A 20945-nucleotide genomic window follows, 5' to 3' on the forward strand; every position below is an offset into this window, starting at 1 on the left:
TTTAAAGGGAGCGGCATGATGTTATTCTAGCTCGTCCTTGTGGGAAAAAGCACAGGTGTCATTTACGATCGGAGCCATCATTCACGTGTCATTGTAAAACAATGTGACAGTGAACCAGCGTTTACAGTACAAAGAATGTGAAACTCAAGCAGCTAAGTGGAATTCAGTCGTCATTTATTTGATTTTGGTTGCCTCGGAACCTCACTGTGACCACAGGTTTCCTAATCACCTGTTACAGCAACTCACTGTAAAAAGAAGTCCTAGCATCACTCCTCTTGCAAACTCCGTCCAGCATGATTGACTATCTCCACACCTGGTCAGTCAAGAGGTTATTATCTCACGTGACTCAGCCTCCATGACCACTAGTCCCTATGCAACTTGCGCCCCCTCCTGGCCTGGACCATTCATTAATCTAAAAACTCACCCAATCCCTGTGCGTCAGTCTTTCAGTTCATTATTAAACTCTCCTCATAGGCTACAACCAGCATATTCACTCCACCAGCAGTGCAAGGACATCAAACTGAGGAACTCAGTAATGAAAAAGCATCGTACTACAAAAAAATTTCAAACACTCAATCAAGCAAAAACAGTCTGGGATCCAAAGTGCAAGCCTGGTAGTTTATTTGGGGGACACTTAAACATCAGGAGTATGACTCAAAAACAGGAACAAGTACAACATATATTAGGCAATTCTAATGTTGACTTCTTAGGACTGACAGAAACGTGGCTCACTCGCTCCTCTCCAGAAGCTGTGATAAATATACCTGGATACAACACCTTTAGAAGAGACAGGGGTAAGGGCAGGGGTGGGGGGTTCTCTTATATATTAAAGACACCTTAAAATGTGAGCAAATTGAATGGCCTAGTGAAATTGGACTTGAATGTATTGGTGTCACTATTTCTCTCTCCTCTGAAATGTCATTTATTGTAATGTGTATACCGGAAGCCATCTGCAAAGATAGATTTTTATGATCAACTAAAACTTCTTCTGGACAATTGTAACTTAAACAAAGAGTTAATTATCATGGGTGACTTGAATATTAACTGGCATGATAAGAAGGATAGAAAAAATCTCAAGCTAATCACTGACCATTTTAATCTTAAACAAATAGTAGATAAACCCACCAGAATAACTGCTCATTCCTCAACCAGAATAGACTTGTTGATCACAAATCATCCTGAAAGAATTTAAAAAACCTACAATCTAACAGGAATTTCAGATCATAATATAATTTTGTTCTCACGAAAACTCTCAAAAACAAGATTTCCCAACTCATACACAACTAGAAGTTGTCATGAGTACATTCCACAAAACCAAATTCCAAGTCTGGAAGCAGCTTTCAAAGAGAGTGACTGGAGTGAAACTCTCATGAGTGAAAATATAGAAAATGTTTGTGATATATTTGGTTTAAAACTAAATGAAATAATGTCCCCATTTCTGAGAAAGGGAAAACAACGAAAAAATAAAAGGAATCCACTGCCCTGGATAGATGAAGAATGCAGAAAACTAATGAAAGACATAGATTAGTTACTTAAAAAAGCATTAAAATCAGGTCTGACCACAGATAGACAGAGATTTACCGCAATTAAAAATAAAGTAATAAACACAATGCGGAGGGCGAAGGCGAATTTACCATTATTGAAGACGCAAAAGGAAATAACAAGGTTATATGGCAAAATATTAATAAAAATGGCAATGATAACTTTGTAATAAAACTTAACAATGTACCTGTGCAAAATCCATCAACTATAGCCACTTCAATGAACAAATACTTTATGGATTCTATTAACGAGATAACACAACAGTTTACCCCCCCCCCCCCCCTCCCCCCCAACTGTATATATAACCTTCCTAATCCCAATCATGCAGCTTTTAGGATAGCGGAAATATCTGAAGTAGAGGTGATGAACATTATTGACTCCCTCAAACGGTCAAAATCAAAAGATGAGTCTGGACTCAACAAATTTATAAAATTGTATAAAGACTCATTTTACCAATTACACATTTGCTTAATTTATCCTTTAAACAAAGTGTAGAGCCCTCAGCGTGGAAGCTTGCCGTTATCACCCCAATTTTTAAATCTGGTGATAAAACAGAAATGGCAAATTACCAACCTATCAGTATTCTACCCGTAATTTCCAAAATAGCAGAGAAGTGGGTCGCAAAACAACTGAATATACACTTAAATAATGGCCCTGCTTCCATTGCAGTTTGGGTTTCATAACCACCATTCTACAGAGTCCGCAAACTGCATTTTGGTTGAAAAAATCAAAGGCCATCTTGATAGGAATGCCTGTGTAGGTGCTGTATTCCTGGACCTTAAGAAGGCTTTTGATACCGTCAACCATAGTGTTCTTATCTCAAAATTAACTTCTTACAATTTTTCCCAAGAAGCACTACTACTGTGGTTTGAATCATACTTATCAATTAGAAAACAATGCGTGTTCATCTCTGGCACCAAATCTTCTTACCTTGACTGTCCAACAGGGGTCCCACAAGGGAGTATTTTGGGACCTATTTTATTCACTATGTATGTATATAAATGACCTTCTGGAAGTGGGTTGAAATGTAAACATTCAAATGTATGCTGACGATGCCGTTGTTTTTACACAGGGCAGGAATACTCATGAAGTTTCACAAATTTGAACAACAGCTATGACCCAAGTGCAAAGCTGGGTCAAAGATTCATATCTCAGTTGGTAGGGCGTCCCCCCCATGGGCCTCAGCCAGCAGCGGACCCGGGTTCGATTCCAGCCTGCGGTCGTTCTCTGCATGTCACTCCCCTCTCTGCCCCATTTCAACTCTGTCTCTACACGATCAATAAAAGCATAAAAATGCAAAAAAATTAAAAGATTTGTGTCTCCAACTAAACGCAAAGAAATCGGTCTGCATGATGTTCACTAAACAGCCAACCAGCCTTCGGCAGTCTGGCGTTTACCTGGACGATGTAGAGCTTAGTTTAGTTAAAGTGTAACTGCACCCTTTTACTTGTTTTTTGAGATAGAAGCTGAATTAAATCACTATGTTGTTAAGGAACACTTATATGCTGGTGTTAACATTGAAAAAAATTGCAATATGTTAAATATCGGCAATTTAAGAAATGTTTTGTATTGTAAATCATTTTAGAACTTTACTAAGATTTGAAAAAAACTTTTTTCCATCGGGTTCGAAAAATGACGTACTACTGTACTTTTGGTACAGTAGTACGTCATCACGTCGCCGCAAAGCCGGTCACGCTCTTCATAGGTCCATGGCTGATCCATGAGCTACTACTGTTATACCATCCCTCCAAGGATGTTATTTCGGGGGTTAACACACTTCACTTCTATCGGCAGTGTGTCTGCATTATCTCACACTGTATAACACACACACACACACACACGGACCCGGACTTGTTCATTACTTCACTTGATTGACACACGCTACCGCTCGCTCGCTCGCTCGCTCTCCTCGCTCACACACAGACACACACAGACTGCCGCTCGTTCACTTGCGCTACTCGGTCTCCTAACACTACGATAGAAACACCCGCCAACAATTTAGAATAAGAAAGTCCTCCACCTCAGACGACCTATCTGTGTGGCACATGAGCTCACTCTGTAGCGATAGTGCCGTTAGACTTTGTGTCACTCGATATTTCAATGAAGTCATGTCATTCAGATCTTCCTGAGTGACAGCTACTAGCAGCTAGCCCCCTCCTTCACAGACACCGCGCGCCCCCTCCCTCCCGAAAGTCGGCCGGCTGATGTCGGAATGTTTAAAAACAATGGTTCTCAAACGGAATTCAGAATCCATGGTCTGAAAGCATTTTTCAAAATCGTGCAGTAGCTCAAACAGGGGGTGCAGTTACCCTTTAATGAGTTTAAATATTTGGGCCTAAAGGCCAGGACACACCAGTCCGACTACCCGAAAATGGAGACTGCCGATTCAGGGAGCTCCAGTCTTCCCGTCGCGGCCGAAAAAGTGCAAAGAACACACCAAACCGACTGCTGACTTTCCGTACGATCTGCGCTTGCGCGGGACGTAATGTCTCCATAACAGCAGGTGGCGCTAATCTGTATTGTGGCCCGAAAAAATACGGAAGCCGGAAATGATGGGACGGCTTTCTAGACCATAAACATAGATAGAAATACGTATTTATATTTATGGACCATAAAGAGCACCATTTTTAGCAGAGAGTGTCGAGCATGGTGTCGAGCAGTCAACAAGGGTTGATGCATGTGAGTACTCGCTGAACGAAACAAACAAACACATTAAAACGATGGCTAACTGTTGTTAGCTGTTTGTGCTACCCGCCTCACTTCCGGGCTTCACTGATTCGCTAGCCATCCACAAATCAAATTGCTCCAACTGAAAGACTGCCCGCCGCCGATTGAACATGTTCGGCTCAAAAGAAGCCCGACGACATCTACGACGTCCGATTTCACGGCACACACCAAACAAATTTGTGTCCCCGCCCCCTCCCGACTCTACGACGGCGATTATCGGGCCAGTGTGTCCTGGCCTTAACATTGGACCCAACATTAACATTTAAAAAACATATCAAACAATTAACAAAGACAGTACATTTTAATATAAACAATTTCAGGCAAGTAAGATCCTTCATGACTATTAATGCTGCTCGAATGTTTTTGCACTCGATGATTTTTTCACATATTGAATACTGTATAACCACATGGTCACTTGCTGCTGGCACAACACTTAAACCAATACAATCTCTTCTTAAAAAGGCCATAAAAATCTTTGACAAAAAGCCATTTTCGTTTCACCATTGCATTGTTTTAGATAAACATCATTTATTAAATTTTCATAACTTTGTTTATTTTAAAAATGCATGTTTTGTATATAAAATTTTGCACGGACTTGCTCCTCCACCTTTGAAAGACTTTATTAAGCTGAAGTCTGCGAGTGGGACTGGCACCAGGGCCACAGCCCGAGGAGACTGTGACGTCCCATACAGACGTACTACATTCGGACAAAATGTTTTGTCAGTCAAAGTAACTAAATATTGGAATACTCTCCCACTCACAATAAGAGACTCACAAAATTATTCAACCTTCAAAACACACCTCAAACAGTTGATAAAAGAAAACCAAGTCTGTGACCACCTTTAAACTATTTTATTTTCTCGTGTTATTTGTGCCTTTTTTAAGTATTCTTTTTGTAACCTATATTTCTTTGACTGCCTAGATGAAAATTAGCACTTTTGCTAAAATCTGGCATTTTTACAGATGTAATTGTTACAGCTGTTCATGAATATGCATTGTCCCTATCAAATAAATAAAACATTTTAAATAAAACATATAACCCCCATGTGGAACCACAACTGGTTGCTAATTATTGACCATTTTTTTAATTAGCTTTTTGCCCCTGCTTCCAGTCTTGATCTAAGCTTATCTGGTTGCCTGCAGACTTTAGCCCGAATATCAACACAAGGACATGGATGTGTTGTCAATATTGTTGCATCAAGAATTTTCTAAGGAGTACAAAGGCACACAAAAAGCTTTTTCTCTTGTTATTCAGCCAATACAGCACAGCAAATACAGCAAGTACAAAGGAGCCCTTCTTGCTGTCGTGAGGTGGCCATCTTGTTTTTAGTGCAACAGTTTGTACATATTGAAGCAAATGTGCATCTGCTGTCCACATGCAAGGCCGCAGCTGTCTACGTCCCTATTGAAGTATGAGCAAACCTCACTGCTGCTGTCTTTATCTGGAGTTTATTACAGGTGCATCAATTTAGAACGGCAAACAGGAACATAGGGGTGTCCCGTTACTAGGAGTGAATGGACCCCTGTCAGCCAATTACGTTTGAAAATTTGCCTAAGCTCATGGTATGAAAAAGCAGAAATGAACAGAAAGCGTGCATGTACAATCTCTGTTACAATGGAGTTATTTACTATAGAGGCAGAGATAGCTAAGTGAGACTGGACAAAACAAAATGCCCCTGATAATGCTGGTAATGGGCAGAAATGAAAAGAAAAACCTGAATGGCAGACAGACGGCTGAAGGTAAATTCAGCGAGAGAGAGAGAGAGAGAGAGAGAGAGAGAGAGAGAGAGAAAGACACAGAGAGAGAGAGAGGCAAATCCCATTTCATTTAATTTTTGGGCATTTGAATGCTCTATTTTATAGTACAGAGAGGGGAATGACATGCAGAGAACATACCACGAGTCTGCATTTTTACTCATTAGCACAACAATGTTGGCTTCCTTTGCACCTCCTTTGCTTCAGCGAGTGCAAATGAGATGTTAGCAGAGAAGACAGACAGAAACAGGGAGAGAGAGTGTTAGCAACAAAAACAGCCAGAGTTTTGGGCAATCTGATAATCTGGAAATAAGTGGAGAGTTGAGGACTATCCTATACTCCCAGTGTTGTGATGTGGCCCATAACCACACTGATATGAGCAACAAATAAACAACACACACTGTGTGTGTGTGTGTGTGTGTGTGTGTGTGTGTGTGTGTGTGTGTGTGTGTGTGTGTGTGTGTGTGTGTGTGTGTGTGTGTGTTTGTTTGTTTGTTTGTGTCAAGCAGTAGAAAGGGCACCACTACTCACATTCATTAATTTCAGAATTTGATAATTATGTGAAAAATGCAAAAAAGGAATTATCAGCCAAAGAGGGTGTCAGTGAAGACTAACACACTATACCGAGTGTTTCACATGAAGTAGACACAATAGCACACTACATTTACCAGGAGGCAGACTTCTAATATATATTCATGAACCCAAAATGCTATGTAGATTCCGCCTAATCACATCCTAGAGGAAGAGCTGTGTAACATACAGAATGTCTTAACACAGAGTGCACAATCTGACTAAGAGAGTGATAGGCGATAAATGCTTAAAAGCACCCAGCTTAACATCTAAACTATCTGATCTGAGTTTGTGCGGTCTTAGGCTGGCTCAACTCCTCTCTTGTGTGTCTTTAACTGACCAAATCACTAAATGCAGCTGGTTTTATGTCTAAAGCTTGGAATATTCGTCAAAGTAAATGTTTTGTCTGCTGAGTTCTATCATTTGTATCTTTGTGCAGAATATTTCTTGACAATATTTCACAAGTGGGAAAAAGTTTTTGAAAATGAATAATAACAGAAAATACAAAAAAAGAGAAATTAATGAATGACACCCGATAACTCAGTGAACTACTCAAAATCCATTTTCTGATAAAAGGTCAGCAAAGCCCACATTGATCTAACCCTTCATTACTTATTACTAACGAAAACAGTTCTGTTATCATTTGTCCTTTTTCCCTCTTTTTCTTTAAGATTCAAACGGATAAGTTTTTCTTTTGGTCAACACATCCCATAAAAAGACCAAAAGCACCATTGATACATTATTCCTGTTCATTTACTTGTTTATTTGTTTGGAGTTTTTCCTCAAGGATCTAGGATAAACTGTGTTGTATTTTTATGTTTTCAAACTGTCCGGACTTTTGGTTGGCTCAAGAAGACCATGCATTCATGATAACAAAATAATGTAAAAAGTATGAATTAAAAACAAGCTTGGGGGTTCACAGCTATGCTAGGGGTTCTGTGCTGCTTTACTTTTGCATACCTGTGCATTAAGAAAAAGTGTTCACATCAGCAGGCTATGCTCCCAATATCATGAATGTCTGGATGAAAGTTGGTGCAAGTCAATTAAAGCCACTAAGAGTAACATTGGCGTCCCCTTTGGACAAAAGCGGTAGTATTTTTACGACGCCCGCTGTCGCAAAGCTGTTTTCTAGCTCGTGCCAGGCGTGCGAGTGTGAACTGAGAAGGGCGCAATATAGTGCATGTCCGTGTGTTGAAAGTGTGAGGACTCTTTTCGGCTCCGTGAGAGTGGTTTTGACACTGCATCAACTAATGCCAGTCAGTGCTACACACACCTGATTGCAATTAGTTGATGCAGCAGCGTCACCTAACTACTCTCTCTCACGGAGCTGAAAGATTACGTGTCCTCACAGAAAGCGAATGAACGAGAGACGGCAGTTAGTATGGATCACGATGAGGTAATGTGTTTGTGTTGTTGATGTAAATAATTACTATTTCAGATAATGGTTATCTGATGATGGTGAAGCAAAGCAAACTTTGTGTTAGTACCGCTCATTCATTTAGGAGTAAACACTGCAGTCTAGTTTCGCTCTCGTGAAATTGTATACACGTTGCTTGGCAACGCCCTCGTCCCGCCCGTAGCTTATATCACTCTCCCTTTTAGCTTTTCTTCATTGCATTCTCTTTTTTTCTTTGATGGTTCAGCCCCATGGACATATAAAGAAAGTTCAGCCCCGTTATCAGTCATTATGACGACAAATAACTGTCTCAAACAAGGCTCCCGCTCCCCTTCCCTCACCTGGAGGGATAGGCTTCTCAAATCGCGTTGCAGCGCCACACTGAAATCTGCGACCAATATGGATATGTGACCGAGCGAACCGAAAATCGGACTGGGTGTGCGACCAGACCAAAAGCAGTAATACAAACTATATAAAAACGTCTTTCTTTGCACTGATGGTCTCGTTTGCTGTTAAAGGTAATTTATGATTATCAGAGGAAACATGAGGCTGTTTAAAAGATATTTAAATGTTACTCGTAGCCGCTTTAATAGATGTTGAGATATTTTATAGAACAAGGGAAATCTTTGGTTTTGATGGTGGGGCCAGATCATCTGTAAGGGGATGTCTAAAGTCAGCAGGATTGTGGGGAACAAGAATGTGTATATACAATTTCATCAAATCAAACCAGCACCTGTCAAGTTTACTTTTATTTTTCAGTCTGGACCAATTGTGTGGACATACTGTACAAACCCACACACACACTCAGACTGACATAGTGCCTAAAGCCATGTCACTAGCATGGCTAACAAGGAACAATGAATTAAGTGAAAGCAACGACAACAAAAAAGCAGAAGGTGAAATGTTGTTTACCATATACCTTTTAGAGGGCAATAATACAAAAACAACATAGCACACCATAGACGCCTTGCACTCTGGCTCCTTTAAAATATATATATATATATATATATATATATATATATATACTGTATATATATATATACAGTATATATATATATATATATATATATATGTGTGTGTATATGTATAATAATTATAACTTGTGTGAGGCAACTGGCTGCTTTAAAGTATAATTTGGTTTATCACAACCTTTAATCAAACTTTAATCACAATTTTCTAGTAAAGATGGATGGATGGATGGATGGATAGAAAGAAAGATATGATCGAACGTTTGATCCTTTTCCTTTCTTATCATGTAGTGGCATTTGAAATAATTCATGAATTCCTACAGCAGGTTTGGCTCAAACATAATCAAAAAAACATGTTTATATCAATGAAGATTTATTCTTAAATGTACACAAAAACTCACCGAAGAACAGCGAACAAATACAATCTAATAGCATGTTTTCCTTTTGATCTTCCCTGCGTATGTCTAAATGTATGTGTTGTGTGTTCCTTTTGTGAATGGTCGAATGTCTGAAAGTGTTTGTAAATGTTTACATTTATATTGTCCAGTCCAGGGGGTGTGGACGTCGTGTATGATATAACTCCAGTAAGCGTTGCTGTGCTCTGAGCATGGGAGGTGAGGGGGTTAAAGAAACCAGTGAAGTGCTATGAGTTGTATTGATCGGAAGTTCCCCACTGCATTGATTATAAGCCTTTGAAAGCAGAGGATTCAAAGCCTGCCTGCAGGGTATTGATGAAGAGGAATACTCCCATCCTACTTCTTCTCAGCACTTGAAAGTTGGGTTGCCCCCGACTAAGAATTTACATATTGCAATAGAATAGAATTCAGGGTTCTCAACCCTCACGCAATGAGAGTGAGACACACGCATTTCAGGCAATTCACACGCTCCACGCCACACCTTGCATTTCTCACGCAAATTATAACTCTGCCAAACAATTTTTTTTATATATAGCCTATAGCTTCGATAAATCCTGGCCTTCACCACCATCACCTAGTGTTGCCACCTTATTTATACTATCTATGGTTGCCACCCGTCCCGTTTTTCCCGAAATTGTTCTCTTTTTTCACCAGCTGTCCCGAGGAAGGAAAAATCTCTCCCGGGACACAATTTGTCCCGTTTTTTTGGGGAAAAACTCATTCGTTTTTTTGGGGAAAAACTAATTTGATTTCCTTCGTTCAGTAGTTAAGGCCGTTTCACACGGGCCGTGGCGTTTGTTGCGCCCACTAATGCATTCTGCGAGAGCCGAGCGGGCAGAGAGAAGGCGCAGCGTTTCGTCAGGCTACGCGACAAGCGTGCAGGGGCGGTCCTAACGATCTCGGGGCCCGTTTCAAGACCCTGTGTGGGCCCCCCACATTTATTTTTTATTTTTTTCTATGAATAATGCTTGTGCATGCTCCCCGCAAAAATAAAAAAGATTGTGGAAACTAGTTGGTTCATAGACGGATTATGAGATAATAGGCCCAGACTCTTAAAGCCCCCCCGCCCCCCTCCCTATCCAGTCAGTTACATTGACTTTTCCGCAAAGATACATACGTTTACTGGCATAAACATATTAAGGGAGTCAGTGTTTCCCACAGGATTTTGGGATACTGTGGGAGATATCCTGTACCTTGTTGGGGGGTCCGGGGGCATGCCCCCCTGGAAGAAAATTGGTACAGTTTTAAAGTAAAATGCATCAATCTGAAAAATCAATCTGGAAAATTTAGATTTAAATCAAATCTTGAGCTGCAGAAGGAACATTATTTTTCTTAAACAGGCAGCACTCTTTACTCTGCAACTGTAAAAACATTTCAGAAGATTGGTCTGCAGACCCATGTTATATGATGGAGGGGCCCATTGCAACAGATACAGGGTGGAAAGCTACTTTTTATGAACAGTATATAATTTACATGTAGAATGTTTATTCCTGTATGTGTGTGGGGGCCTTAGAGGCCCCTCATGAAGCCCATAAGACATAGCTAATAATGCTTTTGTTTTGCACTTGCTTTTCGATTTTTCACCTACTAGTTGAGGGGCCAAGTTGGTTTTAGTGCTCCCACATTCAAATGCGGACGCCGAAAGAGTCTTCGCCATGGTTGGTCTTCACCAGCACCAGAAACAGACTAGCCCTAGAAGGAACATTGTCCTCCATTATGATGGTCTAAATGGCTGGTGTGGAGCCACAGTGCTTCAAGTGGGAGCCAGAAAACCCCTATCCTGAAGGCCTCAAAATCTGCCACTCGAAGCTACAACAGCGAGCATCAGTAATATCCAGTATCCATATTTGCTGAACTGAACTAAGAGTTTTACTGAAATAACTACCCCGAAGAACTACCCTAGGCCTACACCCATCTCTCTGGCATTTGGTATTAATCCAGTTATACTTTCATCATAAAATTACTACAATAGGCTATATTTTAACTAAAACAAAGAAATTATATTGAACTGAACTTGTGTTAAAAACCATTATTATGCTTTAAATTAATAAATAAACACAATAAAATTTTGCTCGCGCGCTTCGCGCGCTCGCATGGGAAATCCGCTTCTGTCTCACTCTAAACAATTTCCAAAAGTTGAGAACCCTGAGAATTCGATGAATATAATGATCCTTGTTTCATAATCTCATTTTTTGACTCTTTCGACTGTGAGACTTGCAGTCGAATCTGGTTCCTTTGTTTGAATTGTCAAATAATAGTTGACTCTTAAATGGATTTTCTTTATCATGGTCTTCCAAGTATTAAAACAGCCAACATGGCAAATGTCGTATGTCTGTGCAACATGTTAACATTTCTAAGGGTGTGTATCTCGTTTTTTCTCTCTACAGAGCTCCATGTATTCTCTGGCCTTGAAGTGTCTCATCAGTCTGTCCACGGTCATACTGCTGGGCCTCATCATAGCTTACCATGCACGGGAAGTCCAGGTAAGACACATGCACACACATCAACAGGCAGGCATACCTGTGCACACACTAACACAAACAAACCCACGGACAGGTGTTAGCTATTAGCTTAGCTAAGTAATAGGTTATATCAGGGTTGTTTAATCCATACACAAAGTTGTGGTTTGCTATACAGTATAGTTAAAATATCATCACAATTTGTGTGTCATACATGGTGGAGGGTCATTTCAAGGCACCAAGTGACTTCTGTGCTTGACAGGAAGTGGTCACACACACACTTTAAAAACACTACATTTAATAATTAGTGACATTTACAGCTGCTGCGATAGGCAACCTTTGTCACCTCTGGACAGCCAAGTTTTTTTCCTTTTGTTTCCAGCCTTAATGCTAAGCTAAGCTGCTGGTTGTAGCTTCATATTTAGCGGACATACATGTGAGTGCTATCGATCGAACTCTGATCTATCGCATAACTCTTGGCGGAAAAGCCACTTTTCCTTGAATGCCTACAGCTCTTTGTTTAGGAGTGGCTTTCTTCAAATACATAAGCCGAGGCACATCTGAGATCTGTCCACAGTGTACACATTATGTTGTCGTCCCCCAGGCTCCCTGAGATAGACCAAGGGACACAGGTGCTTGTCAGTTCCAGCCTATTAACGACATTAATGAGAGTCATAGTGGGATCCAAGAAACAGTTTGCATTGCTCTGCATTCAGAAGAAACACTGCACCGAATGTTAAATACACACTCAGCCACTAACAATCCTTTCATTCAATTGATAAACACACAAAAACACACATTGCCTGTGCCTCTTGCAAGGCTGAAACAATCAATCAGAAATGCTCTCATGCTTCATGATATCTGTTTTGCAGTTTGTCATTTTGCTAACATAACGGTACCCCAGTCATTTAGCCAGGGTTTTCATCTGGAGCCATTTGCAATCGATGCACATTGACTATTTATGGGAGCCTTGCGGGAATCAGACCCAATGAGTGCCCCCACACCAGCTATTACTCCCACCAGCTAAACCACGGAGAAACACTCATCCATCTAACCACATATTAGTTTATCGCTGGGCCTTTTTTTTCTCCACTGCTTGGACGTTGTAGGAAAAGTCTATTAAAGTTCCAGTGGGTCTGTGATGGGGATTCTGATGCATTCTGCTCTGAGTTTCTGTGGATCGATAGCGGTCGTTGCTTGTGCGCTGTCGTACACAGGGACAGACATACTTGTAATCAGTCTGTAATAGGCAGCCGCTGTGCTTTAAGATTCCCCACTCAAATAGGCACATGTGGTGCATGTGCATGCATGCGTGTGCCTACATGGTTAAGCATTCATTCATAAAAGAACCCTCGTTTCTGCTCGCAAGTTTGATGTCACATCCACATACAGAGGCAGTCATCCTCCCACGCACACTGTGCCTGCCGCACGTGACAGGCACGCTAATACGGTCAGGGAAAGAAAAGAGTAGTTAATGTAAGGTCGACTGAGAGAGAGAGAGTGAGATAAGAAGGTCTTCTGTTACAGTTCTTCTCAGTTGCTTTGGTGCTTTTCTCAGATCAGAATGAAAATTCTCATAACTATTAGTTCAACCTCTGCAACATTTAGTCATTTGAGCACATCATAGTAGCAATTTATATTTAGTTTGTTCTAAATAAGTGACTGAAGTGTATTTTTCTTTTGCACAATGCTGTAGAATTGCAAAGAGCATATACAGTAAAAATGTGAAACATATGTATTCAGTGTCTTGTACTCACTTACTCCCCTAACTACAGCAATGTGTAACTTTACTGTAGTTTTCAAATGGCTGTACAAGTAGTGCATAGTGCTGTCTTGAGCATTTTCAGGTAGTGTCACCGTGTTCTGACCTTTTTTTTGCATTGGAAAACACTGAGAGAATAAACTGTCATAATGAAAACATGACAAAGCCATTTGATTATCTTGTTCATAAACAATGGTGTCAAGACTTCTCATTTTGATGACACTGGCAGTTTCATTGACATGAATACTTGCTTTTGAGGATTAGACTATCCATTTTGAGTAAGTGACGTACTTTTGCAGGTTATCCACTAGGTTTTGCAGTTTGCACTAATTGTTTTGAGAAATGCACTAACTGCTGTGCAAATGTTAATAGTGATGTGAGAAAAGCACCAAAGCGACTGAGAAAAACTGTAATCTCTTTGAGAAGGATTCCTTTTGATTATATGAAGTCAGGCGTTTGGGTATACTGTGGAGGTGTCAGTGGAAATTGCAGCAGGGAGGGGGAGGTGTCGTTGGGATTTAACCAAAAATTACTCTATATCATAACTATAACTTTTGGAATCACAACTGGAAAACATTGTTTTAGTATAGATAGATAGATAGATAGATAGATAGATAGATAGATAGATAGATAGATAGATAGATAGATAGATAGATAGATAGATAGATAGATAGATAGATAGATAGATAGATAGATAGATAGATAGATAGATAGATAGATAGATAGATAGATAGATAGATAGATAGATAGATAGATGGATGGATGGATGGATGGATGGATGGATGGATGCTCTGTGCACAAGTCTAGTAGCGAACTTCCGGTCACCAGCAGCGCATTGCCTCAAACGACTGAAATAGAATAAAAGTCATTGGATATCACAGCATGAATAAACTTTCCTATTTAGCTACTCTGCCACCCTCAAAATATTTTAACCTCACCGTAGCTTGCAGGTGTGCGCCAGCATCCTCAAACACGATGGTGTTAGGCTAGCAGGCTAAATCCCATGGTGAATCCACAAATATTCCACTATAATATTCCACGATTTGTCCGATGAAAAAAGCAGCCTGCAACCAGTTAGTTTTGGTGCAGTCAGTCTATCCCATGTCGTTTCTACTTGTTGGTAAAATGCCTTCCAACAATGTTCCTCTTTTGCGTTAATCCTAATGCTGGCGTTAATTTTCCATTCTTATTGATCCTCATCTTCGAAATCGCGTCTTGGAAATGGCAATGATATCAAGCTTGCAGCAATATACACTCAACAAAAATATAAACGCAACACTTTTGTTTTTGCTCCCATTTTTCATGAGATGGACTTAAAGATCTAAAATTCATTCCAGATACACAATATTACCATTTCTCTCAAACATTGTTCACAAATCTGTCTAAATGTGTGATAGTGAGCACTTCTGCTTTGCTGAGATAATCCATCCCACCTCACAGGTGTGCCACATCAAGATGCTGATCTGACATCATGATTAGTGCACAGGTGTGCCTTAGACTGTCCACAATAAAAGGCCACTCTGAAATGTGCATTTTTTTGCTTTATTGGGGGTCTGGGGACTCAGAACCAGTCAGTATCTGGTGTGACCACCATTTGCCTCATGCAGTGAGGCAAATGGGTATATCATCTTCCATGTCGGAGGACATACCCTATCATATTTTTTTTTGCACAAAAAGTTGTTATGAGTCCACTTTACTCTGCAATCCTGGTACTACTGTGATTTTTAAATCTTTTCGCAATTTAACATCGGGCAAGCGTCTTGAGTATTTGAGAAGTGGTTCAACGTCCCTGGCGTAAAAATTCTAGGACGAGTTTGTCGATATGTGAAAATTTGTAATGTGGCGATTTTAGGCACAAAATCCAAAATGGCCGACTTCCTGTTGATTTTGGCCCTGGATATAAAATTGCATTTATGTGCGCTTTGGGCCATTACATGTTGTAAGTCCAACTTTTGAGCATGCATTTCCTGAAAAACTGTTTGTGGCCACAGGGGGTGCCGTTTTTTTGGCCCGGTCTCGAAACAAACGACAATTTTTTGCAGGTCTGATGGGTACGCAAAAAATTTCAAGTTATGCATGACGGGAAGGGGGTGAAAAGTGCCAAAAATGACTAAGAATAATAGGGAAGAAAAATCCTTTGCATTTCAATAGGGCTTCGCACCGGTCGGTGCTCGGGCCCTAAATACTCTGTTAATTAAAAATCCGGTACACCACTTACTTAACCTCTTACTTATACAAATAACTTAAATATCAAACTTAAATCCCTTTCCCGCTTGCTGGTTGGAGCAAAATATTATGAAATTCAACTGTATGGACAGAGTCAGTAAGTACATCGGAAACTAGAACGCCAACACCGTAAGTTGACTTCCGGGTTCTAGTGCACAGAGCCTATTGAGGCAGTGTTACGTGTTTTGTTTGCTGCCAGGGGGCCTTGACCATCGGAACTGTAGTAAACAGCTATCCTGGTTCTGTCCAAATTAAAAATTACACAAGCCTCCTACTTTGAATTTAAGTAACACATCATACCCTTGTGCCAGAGTCGGACAACATGCTGTCAGCCTGATTGCAGTCCAATCTGGCAGGTGTAGGGTGCCGGGTTGGGAACAATAATGGACAATCGATTTTTTTTACCCAGCAGTGTAGTGTCTCATAGACGCTGGGGACGCATCATGACACCTCATGACTTCCCAACAGAAAGGCTAGCATGTTACTTTTTTTTTTTTGCTTGCCTCGATGTTTTATGTCACGTCTGTGATGTTGATCAACAGGACCACAGAGCGTTCTGCAAAGAGAACTTTAACTGTGTAGATGCAGAACTGGAATGATATTGTTGGTTTTGTTAATGTAAAACATTTTTTATTTAATTATGGAAATACCCAAGCCTTTTTGACGTCTCCCAGAGGGACTACCACTACTTTGTTTACGTTCTAGTTTCGTGAGTGGCTCTCTAGCTCCTCCGTCCTCATGGCATCACGCACATTGTCAAAGACGGCTACGAATAATTCCGTGAATAGCCTCATCTGGCATTGAGCCTTAGAGCAGATAAACAATATTGTGTATTATGAATATGGCATTACCTGAACCAAAATGTTTCCCATTTGATTTAAGGGGGTCTTAGAGCTAACTAATTATTTGAGAACAGCTGATACTAGAAAAACTGCTAAGAAACTCATACTGTATGTAGGCAACACCTACAATGATAGTCCTACACATCCTTCATAACGTGCATATTCATTTTATTATTCCGTACCTGCCTGTTGGTACCAAGTCTGTTTGTAATTGATATACATGAGCAGCATAAGAAGTGCTAGTTAGTCAAAGTTTCATTTTTCTTTTCTTTTTTTCTTTGGATGGTTCCAACACAGGCACACAGATACACACCGCGAGAACTAATGCTGTGTGAAATGAAAGGCATTGTTCAATAAAGATCTCATTCTCAGATTATGACACTCTCCACTAGAGCATTTTGCCAAGCTTGTAACACGATAGCACGTACACACACACACACACACACACAGACAAGCGTGCGTGTGTGTGTGTGTGTATATATATATATATATATATATATATATATATATATACAGTATATTTGTACAGTTTGTACAGAGGCAGATCTGCTAGAGATCAGAATGATGTTACCGGGTTTAGCTGGCATATACCACCTCGTTCATTCACTCTCTCTCTCTCTCCCTTACACCGATCTCCATTTCCCTCTCCCTCTTCATGCCTTTTATCTCACAGCACGTTTTGTTTACCACCGTCAGTGTGCTTCTCTTTTTCTCCCCTTTTTCTTTCCCTCTCCTCCTTCTTATCAGATTAGATCTGTCTCCCTTCTCCTCCTCCGGGCCTCAATTCAATTCTGTTGTTGAGTTTCACATCCATTCTCTCCTGACTTCTCTCCTCCCTTGATACTCAGCACTCAACTTCTCACCTATCTGCCCCTCTTCTGTTGTACTTTAGAACTCACCTTCATTTACCTTTCGGTAAAAAAAACACTTTGTTTTTTTGTTTGCTTTTATTTTGTAGTCCTCTCTTGCATCTTTCATCTCTTGCCTTCCTCTTTTCAACCATCTCCACTGTCTCTTCTGATCCGTCAGGGGCAGCCCAAACCAATTGTGCTCAGCATGAAACAAGGAAGAACAATCACTTTAGATTATTATGCAAGTCATCAGTAATCAGATTACAAATGTCTCTATTATTCACAGTTAACTAACATAACATTTGACTCCTTAATAACTATTGACAGTAATTTGCTGGCTATGAAAGAAAGAATCGCATCGACTCTGAAAGACGATATGAACATGTAGCAAAATGATTGACCGAGGTGCTGATTCAATTATGCCTACAAATTACTGAAATGCTGATAGTCTAGGTAGGACCAAGCTTGATGTTGAAAAATGCTAAGTACACTTTTTCTTTTTATTAAGAAATATTTTTGGCATTTTTTATGCTTTATTTATGGTGCAAAGAGACAGAGATGAAATGGCGTAGAGAGAGGAATGACATGCAGAGAACCGAACACGGGTCAGATTCTAATCGGGTCTGCTGCTGTTCAGGTGGTGTGTGTCAGTCATGTCTGGTATTTCCAGCTCTGCGGGGCAATTTACCCCAGCTGTGGGGTAAACTGATCCACTTACTTTTTCCACTCTGAAACTACCATAACAACACATATTGTAACATTAAGAAGCCTGAAAGCTAGCCACATATTCCAGAACTAATGTCGGACTAGTAAAAGAATGATGGGGTTTGGTCAATTAAGCAAAGCAAATTTTCTAAACACTTGAAAGTAACTCTGAACAAAATCAAATACAACATATTATAATTCAAAAGGTTTTAATAAGATTCAAATAAAATATAGAACCAGTTAGATTAGAACACAGTCTGGGGGTCAGAACACAGGACCCTTATAGGCCTTTCACACCAAAATGAACCAAGAGTCAGTTCCAGGCTGGTGTTGGGGTCAGTTCAAAACTGGTTACAGCCTTATCCCAGTTATGAACCGGTTGGTTTCACATCGACCGGAGACAGCCATGGAGCAGGCAAGAGAGCAACGTCATGACGTCACTGTAAACGTGTGTGTACGTCACCCGACGCCGCTGCTCTTGTGGCTAACGCTAAAGCTACCGCTAGCTTTAAGCACAACAACAGCGGCGAATACGTCTTATTTTTACACTTGTTGGCTCTCGCTTTGCTTTCTTAAGCAAACAGGACCCATACAGCGTATTCTCGCCGGTCAATTTGATCGCTACGTTCGGTAATTATGTTATGTTTACGTCTCGTAGTAGCGGTGTTTTTAAATATGGCGGGCATGAGGTTTGAGTTGCTCTGGTTGGTCAGGATAATCCCTCCCCCAACCGTTCGCGCAAGCAGTTCTTATCAAACCCTGCTCAATCCTGGGGTATGAGTTCCCCCAGTTTTTACGGCCCGGAGCAGGCTCTCTGGCGGTGTGAAACCAAAACACTGGCTCTAACTCCGAACAAGCCCAGAACTAGCTCCGATTTTGCGGCGGTGTGAAAGGCCTATTAGAGCCAGCTAGTGTCTGGGGGTCAAAGCATAGGAAAATCAGAACCAGCGAGAACAGCCTGGGACTCAGAACACAGGAGAAGACCCAACTGGATTATAACATCAGCCTATCATACTCAACAACTAGGCCTACTCTACATTCCAGCCCTGAAGGTTACAGGGAAAGATGAGAAGGTGCTCTTTCCGTGTGGTTGCCCCAGGTCGTCTTCCTGGTGTATTTCCTTGGCATGATGGCTTTTCTACAATGTGTATGACATTAAAATAAAACATATGTTATGTAATATTACATTAAAATTAGGGCTGTCAAATTAACGCGTTAATTTCGATTAATTAATCACAGAAAAATTAACGCGATTAAAAAAAATTAACGCAGATTAATTGCACTTCTATAATGCCCTTTGACCCGGTGCAAAAGTGGTGCGCAGCTGCACCGAGCTGCACCTGTAGCTTGCATACACAGCCCGCACGGGTGAAAGGGAGAAAAGTAAAGAGAGAAGCAGGGGAACGGGCGGGGCCGAGGGCTCTATGGACGGTTTATGGGATGCTTCGGGCAAATAAGCATGAAGGTAGGAAGACATCTTACTTTATTCTCCGCAGTGTCTGTGCATTATTGATTTAGTGGGTGCAACAATGTAGGTTCAAAAGTATCTCTCAATCTTCCTCCGTGTGTCTCAATTTTGTTTGCTAGCTGTCTCGTCTCCCGCGTAAACGGACACCCGCCCCGCGCGTGTGTGTGTGTGTGTGTGTGTGTGTGTGTGTGTGTGTGTGTGTATGTGTGTGTGTGTGTCAATATTTTTGCCTATGAGTACGACGATGGTGAATGAATCGGCATAGGCATCTGTGGCAGTGCAGCGCTGTCTGTTGTGGAGACAGAAGTTACGAGAGACGGAGAGCGAGAGAGAGAGAGAAACAAACTGTACTAGCGGGCTATACAGCTGTTTATAAACAGGTATAAAAGTGTCATAAAAGTATGCGATTAATCTAGATTAATTAATCACAGAGCCTGTAATTAATTAGATTAATTTTTTTAATCGCTTGACAGCCCGAATTAAAATATGTTTAAGACTAAACTTAACTTGTGCCTCATGGTGGGGGAAAGTGAGACAGTGGCTCACTTTCCCCCTCAGCATTTGGCTCACTTTCCCTCTCTTTAGCCTGGAAATCCAGACCCTGATATCTTGAACGATAGAGGGTCTGGCCACGATCAATAGTAATTTCCAACTCAAGGGGCGGCTCCTACTCGTGCATTTCAAATGCCACTGCACGCAGTTGGATAGCACTACAACCAATCAGAGCGATGCACAAGGTGACCCCGTTCGTTTAGCGAACAGCTGTTAAACTGTTAAATTAAACGTTTGCCGTTGTCGGTCGGCAAAACAGAACATTCCACTTACTTGCTAATGAAAGATTTGAGTGCCGTCTTCCAAATCATAAAGGGTCGAGGCCAAAGCAGTTTCAAACTCACACAACATATCCGCAGCCATCTTTGATGTTTACTATCACGGCTTCGACGTCGCATGCACGTCACTGTGGTCATCCGGTTACGTCCTCCCCAAGTACCATATAAAGGGCTCTGGCGCGCCCATATTAGATAGAACCAATTGAAACGTGAGCCCGGATTTCTGGTGTTCCTGAAAAAGCTTCAACGGAGAGTGTCCAGACCAACAGGCGCAGCAAATTTAATTTGCCAGCGCCTAGTGGCAGGTCTGGGAATGCCAGGCTGACCTCTCTTAGCATTTCAGGCTAATCTTCAGTTATTCTTTTTTTTTTTTTTTTTTTTTTTATTATTCTTTCGGACAATTCCACACAATACACAATTTTCTCTTG

The 20945-nt window shown here is 40.9% G+C and overlaps 1 protein-coding gene across 1 annotated transcript in view; it reads left to right on the forward strand.

The window, feature by feature from the left end:
- The window catches only part of kcnn3 (potassium intermediate/small conductance calcium-activated channel, subfamily N, member 3), a gene marked incomplete at its 3' end in the record, with an annotated part of 83422 nt that overhangs the window by 12854 nt on the left and 49623 nt on the right, over positions 1-20945 (forward strand). The window contains exon 3 of the mRNA XM_080039145.1: positions 11762-11857. Within this exon, the coding sequence (XP_079895271.1) occupies positions 11762-11857 (96 nt within the window). The remainder of the gene's footprint in view (positions 1-11761; positions 11858-20945) is intronic.

The sequence above is a fragment of the Ammodytes marinus genome, assembly GCF_949987685.1.
Source record: "Ammodytes marinus genome assembly, chromosome: 13".
NCBI classification, from domain to species: domain Eukaryota; kingdom Metazoa; phylum Chordata; class Actinopteri; order Uranoscopiformes; family Ammodytidae; genus Ammodytes; species Ammodytes marinus.